The sequence below is a fragment of the Alexandromys fortis genome, unplaced genomic scaffold (genome assembly GCF_014885135.2).
Source record: "Alexandromys fortis isolate MF-2015 unplaced genomic scaffold, M_Fortis_MF-2015_v1.1 scaffold_27, whole genome shotgun sequence".
Lineage (NCBI taxonomy): Eukaryota > Metazoa > Chordata > Mammalia > Rodentia > Cricetidae > Alexandromys > Alexandromys fortis.
Window position 1 is genome coordinate 9297189 of NW_026067952.1, and position 13074 is coordinate 9310262.

General features: G+C 43.8%; 2 protein-coding genes across 8 annotated transcripts in view; one reads left to right on the forward strand and one right to left on the reverse strand.

Moving 5' to 3' along the window:
* Positions 1 to 11055, reverse strand: part of Rprd1b (regulation of nuclear pre-mRNA domain containing 1B) — a 45851-nt gene extending 34796 nt beyond the window's left edge. For all 6 annotated transcript variants that reach the window (XM_050150771.1, XM_050150770.1, XM_050150772.1 and 3 more), the window contains exons 1-2: positions 10897 to 11055; positions 5417 to 5546 (exon numbers count right to left, since the gene is read on the reverse strand). In XM_050150771.1, the coding sequence (XP_050006728.1) occupies positions 5417 to 5546; positions 10897 to 11047 (281 nt within the window). In that variant the 5' untranslated portion in view covers positions 11048 to 11055. The remainder of the gene's footprint in view (positions 1 to 5416; positions 5547 to 10896) is intronic.
* Positions 11056 to 11402: 347 nt separating this feature from the next.
* The window catches only part of Tti1 (TELO2 interacting protein 1), a 45211-nt gene continuing 43539 nt past the window's right edge, over positions 11403 to 13074 (forward strand). The window contains exon 1 of one of the 2 annotated variants that reach the window (XM_050150766.1): positions 11403 to 11550. The gene's annotated coding sequence lies outside the window, so the exon portion shown is untranslated. The remainder of the gene's footprint in view (positions 11551 to 13074) is intronic. The other variant, XM_050150767.1, reaches the window with a different exon arrangement.

Sequence of the window (13074 nt, forward strand, 5' to 3'; positions counted from 1 at the left end):
CAAAAAAAAATAAAATAAATTCTTTAAAAAAAATTTGCTATTAAACTATGGAAAAGAAAGAAATAATCACCCACACACTGAGTATTTATATTGAATGTTTAAAATATATTTTAATTCTAATTATGAATTCAACCTATGCTCACTTTTTTAATACAGAAGTCCAAAATCGGCCAACTCACAGCGTGGCACAGCGCACACACTGCACTGCTTCTTCAAGTGTCAGCTGGACACCTAAGCTCTGCCAAATGAGCCTCAGAGACCTTTCTTCCTGTGCTTCAAGGGTAGTTCTTTGAATGCAGATATACTTCTCATGTGTGTGCTGATGTGCATATTTGTTTGTAATTTGTACATTAGTCTGATCCCCTACATAACAAGCTGTGGCAGACCCAGCAGAAGTGGAATCCCTTCTTCTAAAATGTCAGCTCTTCCCACAGTACCTTATGCAAAGTTGTAACAGAAAATTCCCTCATAATTGTTCAGAAAAGAATGAATGGGGCTGGAAAAGTGGCCGAGCAGTTAAGAACACTTAGTTATAACAACCTCCAACTCTAGTTCCAGGGAGAATCTGCTGCTTTTGGCTACCATAAGCACCTGAATTCATGTGCACATGCAACCCTGCAGACACACAAACACACAAACAAAAAAATAAACCTGAAGAAAAAGAATTAAGCACTCAGAGGGCAGAGGCAGGAGGATCTCTGAGTTCAAGACCAGCCAGGTCTACAGAGTGAGTTCCAGGAGAGCCACGGCTAAGCAGAGAAACCCTGTCTCAAAAAATAAAAAAAATAAATAAAAGAGAGAGAGAGAAAAAAAAATTTAATACAAATGCTGTGTTCTAGAAAGACCTGCTGTCAACTGGTACCTGCTAATCATTTGTGTATAAAGTGGCCCCACAAAAAGTATCCAATACTGAAGACTCTGATCCTGGCCATGGGGTGCTGTGGATAAAGAAAAACCAGGAAGTTGCTTACATCATCAATGAGTTCACAGCTGAATGGACCATTAGGAGACAGCTTCAGAGGGGCCCCTCCAACCCCTGCTCCTCTTTCCTGGCTATCATGAGGGCTCCCGTACACTCTCCCTGCTGTGATGTTCTGCCTCCTACATTCAAAAAGAAGTGGAGCTGGCAGCAGGAACTGAACCTCGGGAACCATGAGCCTAGAGAGATTCTTAATCCCTTATGTTTATCTCTGGCAGTGACAGAAAGCTAAAACAGGAGCACACCTGAGGACTGGGATTTCAGGACAATGTCCACTTCCTAAGGAACTTGGTGGTTTGTGTCCCAACTGTGTAAACAACATGGTTCTACGTGAATGACTGACTGCTTACTTCCAGGAATAATGGCAGAGGTGACTTTCATAAATCTTAGCTGAGTCTCTTCCCATCAGAATGAACTACACACTGGCTGTCACAATCACCCATTCACCTTTCCACTCTGCTGGCTGTCTGTAGCTCTGGCTGTAGTAAATCAGTCATGAGTCCTCCTAGGAAGTTACCCTCCTTGAGAAGTACAGAGACCCACAAACAACAAAGAAGTATCATGTATTTGGCAATAACTACTGATTTACCTCTCAAAAAATTAAGCCCAGGATCAGAAAAGATGACTCAGTGGGTAAAGGTATAGGACACCAAGCCTGACAACTCAAGTTAAAACCCTGGGTCCCACATGGTGGAAGGAGTGAATTGACTTCTGAAAATTGTCCTCTCGTCTCCACATGTTTGGTGTAGCACACGCAGACACATGAGCATATATATACATACACATGTAATTTTTAAATTGTTTTTAAAGAAATGGGGAGGGGGGCTGGAGAAACAGTTCAGCAGTTAATAGTCCTTGTTGCTCTTCCAGAGGACCCATGTTCTAGTCCCAGCACCAATATGGCAGCTTACAACTTCCTATAACTCCAGTTCCAGGGGATCTGATGCCCTGTGTGGTGGTCTCTGTGTGTACTAGGCACACATGTGGTACACAGGCATACATGCAGACAAAATGCCCATATATATATATATATATATATATATATATATAATAAAACCTTTGAAACTCTCCCCTCACTACCAGCTCCTACTTAATTCCAACACATTGTGTGAATTTTACAGGGGACTCCATCTACAGAACAAGCATTCAGTGAATGGAGACTGCCTTTTCACTGCAAATACCTTAACTAATCTCACCTTAGCCAAGACCACAGGAAAACCTTTCAAACTCAGGCGTTCTTGCCCTTCACAACCCGTTCTCCACACAAATCTTTTATGTGTGTGCAAGTAATTTGAGTACACGTGTGTATGTGTGTTCACATGTGTGTGTATATGCACACAGAGGCTCAAGGTTGGCATTAGGTGCTTTCCTCAATTATTTTCCACCTTATATACCGAGACAGAATCAATTGTACCCAGAGCTTGCCAATTCAGCTAGTTTGGCTTTTACCGTCTGAGTAGTCTATTCAACATAATACAAGCCGTTAAAAATTTTTAAAAATTTCTCTACACTGTAATGAGAAGATGTATACATACTGCTTTATCATACACTAGAGTGATTGAATAAAAAGAGAAACATCTCCTAATGTACTGACCCTGACCCCCCTTTTCTTAAGTACAAAAGTGCTCACTCATTATTTTACAAACTTAAATTTTCCATGAGCTTTCAGTGGCAGCACTATGAACATATGGATTGACAGGGCAAAACTTCTAGATATATGCTTAGGTTTCTTTTTCTCTTTAACTTTACCTGGGCTTTAGATATCTCTCTTCCCTTTTTAAATTTTTTTATTTTTGGAAATTATAATAGAATTACATCATTTTCCTTCCCTCTCTCAAAAGCCTCTCATATACCCACTTCAACTCCCTTTCAAATTCGTGGCCTCTTTTTAGCTGCTACACACATATATGCATGAACAGGAGCTTTTAAAAAGGATATTTTACAACGTCTATGAGAATTGTTTAATTCCCTGGCTTACAATTCTTGACTGACATCCTACCAGACAGACTCTCAGGGAATATGTCACTGGTCCTTTTCTACCTACCTCTCTCTGATCTCATCTGGGGCTACATCTGACTTTGCTCACCATATCCATATGTTGGCTTCACTGTTCCTCTTAAGATGCCATGATTATTTCTACCTTAGGTTCTCAAATGTCGCTTCCTTACCTACAATTGGCCTAAAGGAGATCCCACCCTAGAGCACTATTCTATTTGACTGTGTCGTGTTCACTTCATTATCCTTGCCTGCCTTCTTCCCTGATAGTCCCCAAGCTCTGGATCAGCATGAGACATATAAACAACACTCATACATGTTAAATAATAAATGTGTAAACTTTAAAGAAAACAGGGTACTTGTAACCATAACATGTTCATAGTCTGGTTAGTATAATCTGTTACTCAAATCAAATCTACCCTATGAACATCGTGCTTTCTCTGAATTCAAAGATTTTTTTTTTGCTTAAGAATAAAAGCATCATAAAAATATTGATAATCAATTTGAGGATTAATGGGTCAGTTACCTTTGATCGCCAAGTGGCCACAGCAGAAGTACACCATGAGCATATACTAAATTACTTTTGGTTGATAATGCCCATTAGCATTAAAGTAGCTATTGTACTTTCTATTCTAATGGTGGAAGGAAGGAGAGAAGCCCAGACACATGGTACAAACTGGACCTTCAACAGCTGGAATAAAGACAGCAGCTGAGAAAGACAGGTAAAATGTGCAATTGTTCTCCCTATGCCTCCTGTTTCCATTTCTTTGTGACAAGATCTCACTACATACCCCAGGCTGGCCTCTGAAGGCTGGAATTACAGGAGTGTGCTGCTATACCTGGCTTCTGTACAGTTTAAGATGTGTCCACACACTAAACAGGCCCTCTGAATCTTGGTACCTACCTTTTAGTCCTTTCTACTTGTCCTTTTCTAATTTAAGTCAGTAAAAATTATCATTCTTAAGTAAAAATGCTAGTTTACTACCTTTAGTAATAATAGTAAACCAATTAGTCACTATTATCCTAATTCAGTCAACAAATATTCACTAAATTCCTGCTCAGCACCAGGACAGACGCCAGTGCTGCTAGGTCTTGCAAAGCCCCATAAAAGGCTATGTAAATGCATTTCCTGAACTGGAGGCTGTGCACTTGGCACTATAAGGTGTGCAGCCCGAGAACTGGGAAAGGAAAAAGCCCTTCCCTACTGGAAGTGCAGTGCATGAAAACGACTGAATACAACGTAAACCAGGTCTCAGAGAACCTCTCCTCCTACTAAGAGTCACAATAACTAAGAGATAAGAGGTTTCTGTGCCTTTTAACTAGGTAAGAAACTTGGGCTAAAAAACTTATTTACACACCCAAGGCCACTCACGTGATGTTTGAGACAGAGCAGTATCTAAGGTACCGAACTAAGTCTTATCAAAACAATACATCCCTGCCTCCAATTGCAGATAGGTGCCCCAGTGGCCTACCTTAAGTTTCTCAGCAGTTTGAAGATTGAGTAATTTTCTTCAAGTTAATATATACATCCTGTTACTTCCTGTCTTTGTTCATCAGAAGCCAGTACGACGGGTACAAGTAAAAAACTTTCCAGTCTTAGCTAGATGTGTTTTTAAAATATTGAATTCCTAATTGTATTCCTTTGAACATTTCAAATCCTTCAAGGAATATGACAAACTCACATTTAAGACCTTTCACTCGCACCTTCTTAGACCCCAGAACATTTTTTGTTTAACCCACTAGTCTCGTTTTCACTCTTCTTGGTTTCTTTTTGTAAAGATCTGTGTATTCTTTGTGCATACTTACAAACACAACAGTCTACCAAATAAACAAAAAGCACAATTTCCTCCTGGGAACCTAACTCACACCCACAACAAGATGTGAAAATGAGCACAAGAGATGTAAAGTTTGAACCGGTGTGAGCTGCCTGACTCCGCCACAGTTCAGCACGTTCTACAATTCAAGTAGCAGACTTACTACAACCCGGCTCAAGCATCCACTTTTCCACACTTACAATGACTGTTTTTGTAGTGACAGTAATGACAAATATTTTTAGCAAACTAGAAATTGAGAAGGAAATAAAGAAGTCTTGGTAACCAATTTCTGCTACTGAGGAGACATTACTAAAAGGCTCCTTCATACTACTAGCTCTGGTTTTGATCATAAGCTAAAGAGACAACTCAGCCATGGAAAACATACTCAAGGAAGAAATCAGTAGGTGAATTAGGGGGGAGGGGGGTTTGGTACCAGAATCAATCTCTTTAGTCTTTCAAAATGTTTACAGTCTGAGATGACAGTTAAGGGCTCAGACAAACATAAAACCATAATTTGCCCTTCACAACACTCTGTAAAGTACAAAGTTGTCAATTTACAAAGGATATCACAAAAACAACAAAACAAAAAGGTGCAAATTTTAAAAGCCCCCCCAAATAGAAAACATACCTGGCAACGTGAGAAAAAGCATCCACAAGGACAGATTCAAACTCTCTCGTGAACTCAGGTCCTTTCCTTTTACTGTTTTGGATGACATCATTTGCTAAGTACAGAAAAGTAAGCTTCCTATTTGATTTAGCTGGAAAAAAAAAAGAAGAAAGAACAATTTAACTTATACCAAAGAATTTTAATTAATGATTTTTAGGATATTCCTAAAGAACATTACGGATGAGAAGACGGTTCAGCAGGTAAGGCACTTGTCACACAAACATGAGGACTGGAATTTGTTCCCCACACCCAAGTAAGATGCCAGGTGGAGGTGGGTCTCTGGGGCTGGCGGCTAGTTAGCTTAACTGAGGAGCTCCGGGTTTAAGTGTGTGATCCTACGCTGTTATATAAGGTGGATAGTGATTAAGGGGGACACATCAACCTCTGGCCTTCACATACATACCCACCTGCCACAAAAAGAACACTAAGGTAAGTGTTACCTCTCAGAGTCAAGTAAATGTCTAAATAAAACAATGAATGGAATAATATAAAGGAACCCATTGAAGTCTCTAACATGTACATCTGGGAATACAATTTTGAGAGAAGAATGAAAAACAACAGCCTCATTTTTATGTTACTTTAACCATTGACAGCAAAAGAGATATAATTCAAGGAAAATTCTTAAAGACAAGCTGTCAATCTTAATGCTAAAACCAAGGTGTCATTCACTGTACTGCGAGGACATCTACTTCGAATATAACCTTCATTACCAAGCGTTCTAGAGTGAAACACTGAGTTAGGATTCAACTTTGAAAGATAATCTTGTAACTGATGCTCTCAACTGAGACTCGTTCTTTGAGATGCCAATAACACTGACTCTCCAGTCCAGATGATTCTCTAGATATACCAACCAATGTTTATCTCAAATACAAACATGCAGAAATGCTGTATTATTGTTGGAAATTTACACACATCTCAAATCTGAATACGCAAAATGATGGCTCCCACAAAAAACATAATTTTTCTGTTACACATACAAAATGTACTATTTTCTATTACTTTATATGGTATCATATATTAAACCATAAAAGCTTCATGTAATATACCTGAGTTACAGCTGCTTGGGGGCGCATTACTGAATTTTCTGGCTTCTATGCACATAAGTTCTCAGCCCTAAAGTTGTATCACTACCAATTTTGGTCCCAGTTTTCTTTTTAAAGAAACAAATATGAATACACTAAGATGTTTCAAAACACTAAGTTTTCTTTATAGTTAAAGAGAAAAATCTAGCAGTATTTATGCCAACTTTTTCACAACTGTGTATCAAGTCCTTACTCCACTGCTCTCCAAGAACACTTTTGAAAAGCACAGCAGGCAGAAGATCTGATATCTTAAAATCAGTTACAGAGAAAGCCAAATAAAAAACGGGGTTTGAAAAGCACATTATAGTTGCTCTGTTTGTTTTCTTAAGACAGTCTTAATATGTCTGGTTGCACATTAAAGCTTAAACTATACCCTAAAACACTCACAGAATTAGACAGGGAGATACTGAACTACATCAGCCATCTAGTAGCAACCCAATTTAGATAAGTTAATTATCTTAATTAACTTGAGGAGACTGTGAGAAACCTATACCTGTTATAATGATTATTCAAAAGCAAAACAAAGCCAGGCATATTAAATAGTGCATGCCGTTAGTCCAAGGACTGGGAAGACAGAGGCAGGAAAATCTCCACTAGTCTGAGGCCAGCCTGGTCTACCTGGATCTAGCAAGTTCAGCTAGCAAAACAGTCAGTCAGAGCTACATCCTGAGACTGTTTAAAAAAAAAAGGGGGGGGGGTCAAAACAAAAGTATCAATAGTGACCTGGGTGTGGTGGTGGCTCACATCTTTAATCCCAGCACAGAGGCAGGTGGATCTCTGGGAGTTCAAAGCCAGCTTAGTCTACAGAGTGAGTTCCAGGACAGCCAAAGATACACAGAGAAACTGTGTCTCAAAGAAACAAAAAGTATCAATACTTAATACAGTGTCTTACTGTTGTTACAAAGATGGGATTATCTCTTTTTCCAGGGCCTAATAAGTGTAGTTTTCATCTCCATCAAATAAAAAAAAATTTTTTTTTGCAATAGAAGACCATTACAGAAAATCACAACCAATCAAAATGCAGTTGCAGAGCCGGGAGGTGGTGGCGCACGCCTTTAATCCCAGCACTTGGGAGGCAGAGGCAGGCGGATCTCTGTGAGTTCGAGACCAGCCTGGTCTAGAAGAGCTAGTTCCAGGACAGGAACCAAAGAGCTACAGAGAAACCCTGTCTCGGAAAAAAAAAAAAAAAGGAAAAGAAAAAAGAAAAAAAAAAAAAGCACTGTAGTGCCAAAATATTCCATAAAAGAGAGAAGTTCTACTTACAGTCTAAAAGGACCAATTAGTAATTCCTAGAAAGTGGACAGAAAATAATAACATGAAAAACAAAAGCAATTCCTAAGTGAGAGGAATAATTTTTGTAAGACTCATAAGTACTTTGAGGACAACTCAAAGACTGTGGCAATGTCTTAGATGGGGAAGATAACTTCTCCATAAACACAAATGGCCATTTTTAAAAACTCAGGGTGAGCTAGAACACAGGGGCTAGTCAGTTTTAACATCGGAGCACAAACCCTTCTACTTTAGTATGGGGACATTTTCAGTTCACAGGAGAAACTGGGTAGGAGATGAACACACACCTCAAGGCTTAGGGAAGAACTCTAGTCCTGCAAAACCCAATTTGGCAGCCATTGGCCATGGATGACCAGTCAACTGAGCTAACAAAACTGGGGAACTGAGCTTCCGTCACATGTACTCACAAATGTAGCTCCTTTGTCACCACTTTATTTTTTTTTTCCGAGACAGGGTTTCTTTGTGGCTTTGGAGCCTGTCCTGGAACTAGCTCTGTAGACCAGGCTGGTCTCGAACTCACAGAGATCCGCCTGCCTCTGCCTCCCGAGTGCTGGGATTAAAGGCCACCACTTTAAATGGCCACCTTGTGGAAACACTACAGTACTGAGCCGGCTGCAGAGAGTTGAATCAGTGCTGTTTAGATCCTTTACTCAACTAGGAAAACCTTATCAGAGGCACAGCAAAACTACTAAACTAAATTTTTAACCAGGTAACAGACACAATTCTAAGCATATTAGAGGGCCCTGATCAAAAGAAACCTAGTGAAAAAGACATAGCTAAGAACGAAGCAAAGCTAAACGGTGTGATGGGAGGGGAGAGTATTCAATCGAAGAAAGCTGGCTGCACTCAGACCACCGCCTTCACTCGTTAAGCTCACTATGGCACCAGGTACTTGAAAAAGCACAAATCTTTTTTTTTTTTTTTTTTTTTTGGGTTTTTCGAGACAGGGTTTCTCTGTGGTTTTGGAGCCTGTCCTGGAACTAGCTCTTCTAGACCAGGCTGGTCTCGAACTCACAGAGATCCACCTGCCTCTGCCTCCCAAGTGCTGGGATTAAAGGTGTGCGCCACCACCGCCCGGCTAAAAAAAAGCACAAATCTTGATATCAATTCTCCCTGGGCCCACGTCCTAGCTACGGACCCCTAGACGAGGCACCTGTCTTGTTGTCTATAAAATGGGTAAGAATGCCAGTCTACTCACTACAGAAGACTCTATCAGATAAGATTAGAGATAAAAGAGCTCCAGCAAAGCAAGTCTGCTCTGAAGATGACCAAGAGATTTCACCAAACAGAACTCAGCAGAGGTTACTGGCAGTTTTCTCACGTCTCCACAGATGCTGTAGATATTGGACTGGTACAGCGGACTGGGAACCCCAGGCTCTACTCAACTGCCCCCAAGGGCTGAAGGCATTCCTTTCTCAGTATAGCAAATGCAAACTGGGAGGCTCTGCATGAAGCCTAGAGTCCAGTCTCCTGGGGGAAAAAAAATCCTGGAATTTGGGGTCTGCACAGCCTCATCAGGTCAAAGACCTTGAACGCAATCATTATCCACTTCAGTTTCCTCATCTACAACAAAAGGAGGAGACGCGAATGGACAAATGGAGTTATTTTCCTCAGCCTCTGCTAAGGAACCCGGCAGTGAGAGTTAGCTTTGTATGCGCCGGGCCCCAGCTCCACATCAAGGGTAGCAACCTGACGGCAGAGACCACGCTGCACACTGGGCAAGCAACAGTCCACACTCACCACTGCTACTGCAAGTTTGCACTGCGCCTACAGCACGCGAAAATGTTTACTGGATTATCCTGGCTTCTTACCACAATCGGCTTCGTTGAACCCTGGGTTTTCCCCATCTGCAAAGTTCCTACTTCAAAAGGCCTTGAGAATTAAAACAACAAAACAACGACAAAAAGAACCACCGAGTACCGTGGCACACGCTGTTAATCCCAGTATGTGGGAGGCAGAAGCAGGAGGATCTCTGAGGCCAGCCTGGTCTACATAGGAAATTCCAGGCCACTGCAGGCTAAAGACTGAGGCCCTATCCTAAAGCAAAAAAACAAAAGCCACCTACATACAGACAGTGGCACATGATAAAGCCACAGCAACATAAATTATCACTATTCCCATTTTCTATAGCAGGGAACATAAAAGACGTAGAGGTTAAGCTGTTGGGGTAAGCGGCAAAGACAGGATTAACTTCCAGACAGATGCCAGAGACAACTTGCTATTGAGTGTCCAACACAGGGCCTGGAAAGTAACAGGCAGGGCTCAGTGAACGTCAGATTCTGAGAGTCTGAATTCAGTGGCAAGTGCAGAAGGCTACCCAATTGACAGGGCTGTTCTGAAGTCTATGGACAGTGACTGACATGGAGTGAAGGCTTTGTAAGTACAGCTTGTGACAGTGTTACAGATAACACACACACACACACACACAGATATCTGAAGAAACATGCCCAATATTACTTAGCTACAAAGTGTTTGCACCAGGTCTCAATGTGGAGCGTCTGGATCTCATCCCAAATGCCCAAAACAGGGTCTGGTGCAGAACGCTTCCAGCTCCAAGCACAGCCACGATTTAAAAACAAAACAACAGCCGAGCGGTGGTGGCGCACGCCTTTAATCCCAGCACTCGGGAGGCAGAGGCAGGCGGATCTCTGTGAGTTCGAGACCAGCCTGGTCTACAAGAGCTAGTTCCAGGACAGGCTCCAAAGCCACAGAGAAACCCTGTCTCGAAAAACAAAACAAAACAAAACAAAACAAAAAAAAACAAACAAGAAAACAACAACTGTCGCTAAGTGAGAGGGGAGCCTGAGGTGGAAAGCAGCTTAACAACTTCAAGTATGGACATTTGAGCCTTTGGAACCGCAGATGAAGATCTTATACCTTCCTGGGCCTCAGTTTCCCTCTCCCAGAAAGGTAATGGCACTGTCTTCAATCTCAGAAGCTCAATCAGGGAGCCAGGCCTGCAAAGCAAGGCTTAATTAAGAAGCTAGAGGGTCTGGGGTGCACACACACACACACACACACACACACACACACACACTCGTGGGGAAGCCCAGGGGTGCGGGTGATCACCTTTGCGGAGCTCGCGGTGCCACACGGAGACGATGGGTCCTGCGTGCTTGCGGTGGTGGATGAGCCACAGGGACAGGGTCTGCACGCTCTGCTGAGAGTTGCTCAGCTCCGAAAGCTTCTTTTCCAGCGCCGACTCCGAGAAGGAGGACATAGTGGCGACGGCGAGGAGCGGCCTGGGCCGCCCGGTGAGACGGGGAGAGCGAGCGCACTCGGCCCAGGCCTCCCCTGACAGGCTGCAGAGCTCGCCGCCGACTGACAGACAGCTAGGGGGATCAGGCTGGGGGAGGGGACAGGTCTCCGCAGTAACAGCCGCCCGCGCCGCCGCCACAAGATGGCCACTCGACCTCTCACCCCGCCGCCACGGGGTCAAAGGGCAAGGGCCACAGCCGGCCGCCGAGAGGCTTCGGAACCAGAGGAAGACGATCCTTGAGAGGCGGGCAGTCTCTTTGGGCCTCGCTCAGGGGACAATCCCAGGTCCTCGGCCACCAAAAGGCGCTTTAACCGCTCGCGCCCGCGCGCCGGCGCAGTGAGCCTCACCGAAACCCTTTCTCCCGCTCCGGCAGAACCTTTCTGGCGCGGCGGGGCGCGCTACTTATGCGTCACTTCCGTCTAGGTGCAGGAGGCGGGAGAGTGAGGGAAAGACTGGAAGACGAGGTAAGAGTGGCGGGAGCGAGAGGGAGTTCAGCAGCTTAGGAGCGTCCAAAAGCAGATCCTGAGGGGACACTGAGGCAGAAAGCGTGGGACCTGGGTGTGGGAAGGGCCGCGTCGCTCAGGTGGCTGGGCCAGTCCACGCTGTCCTTCCGTGCCTGCTGCGCTTATATATATAGCCCTCCCCCTCCTCCCCACCCCCGCGCCAGCTCCTCAGGTTCCTTCAGGACACGTACCCTTTGCAGACGTCCACACCTTGGCTCTTGTTCTGTCTTCAGAAGGGATTTCCCTTTCCTCACCTGGTGGAACTGCGCAGCTTCCAGGACCACCTTTTTACGTCCAGTTCTGTAGTTTAGTCTTTAACAGCCTCACCTCAGGAAGCACAACTTTGTGTGCTGCTGGACTCTTGACTCGGTTGCTTGCTTAAATCATGGAATTACATCTGTAATGATCTGTCTCTTTAAGAGACAAGCCACGCCCCCTGCTTTTCCATCTACCTCAAAGAGGCAGCTTCTCTCTCAACTTTTACCCTTTCCCTTCTACCCCCCTCCTCGTCTCCCTTTTTCCCTTCCCCTCCATAACCCACTTAATAAATATCCAACCTCCTTGTGTATGGCGTGCCTATCCATGTCTCTGTCTCTTGCCCACCGCATTTTGTCTCCCTGCCCTGGACCAGCCCCCACTCGAGGGCCTGCAGCCGGCTGCCTGGGACTGGCTGCTCTTGGGACCTCCTGCCCATTGCCTGCCACCGTCAGGGTTCCTGCAGCATTTTTAATAATCCATTTCAACATCCTCTGTTGTGTTGACTTTTTTTTTTGAGGGGTGTGGAGAAATGGCTCAAATGAATGAGGACCTAAGTTTCCATCCCAGCACTCACTAAAAAACCCAAGTTGGCAGGGTGGTGGTGCACGCCTTTAATCCCAGAACTCAGGAGGCAGAGGCAGGCAGATCTCTGTGAGTTCGAGGCCAGTCTGGTCTACAGAGCGAGTTCCAGGCCAGGCTCCGAAGCATCACAGAAAAACCCTGTCTCAAAAAACAAAGCAAAACAAAAAGCCCAAGTTGGTGGGCCAGGCCTATGACTCCAGTGCTGTGGGGTTGAGGCAGGAGGATCGCTGGAGTTTTCTAGCTGCCAGCCTAACTCCAGGTCAGTGAAAGACCCAGTCTCAAAGGAGTAAGGTGAAGAGTGACTGAGCAGAACATCCGACATTCTCCTCTGGCCTCAGTGCATACACCCACCCAAGCACACACACCTGCAACTTCTTGATCGTTGTTGAACTTCTTAGTTGTGGGTCCATCCCAGCCTAGAAAACATTCCTATAGTTGATGCCCGGTTTTCTTAACTGCTCTGTTCTTAGTATACATGCTTTGACCCTTCACCTGGACTACTTCATGATCAGAACTAGCACAGTGAGAATTTGCTATGTGCTAGACACTTTTCAAGGCTATGAAGTAGGTTATTACAGTCTCATGGTTTAATGAATGAGGAAACAGAAGTATAGTGATCACAGAAGTCCCAAGATCACATAGCTA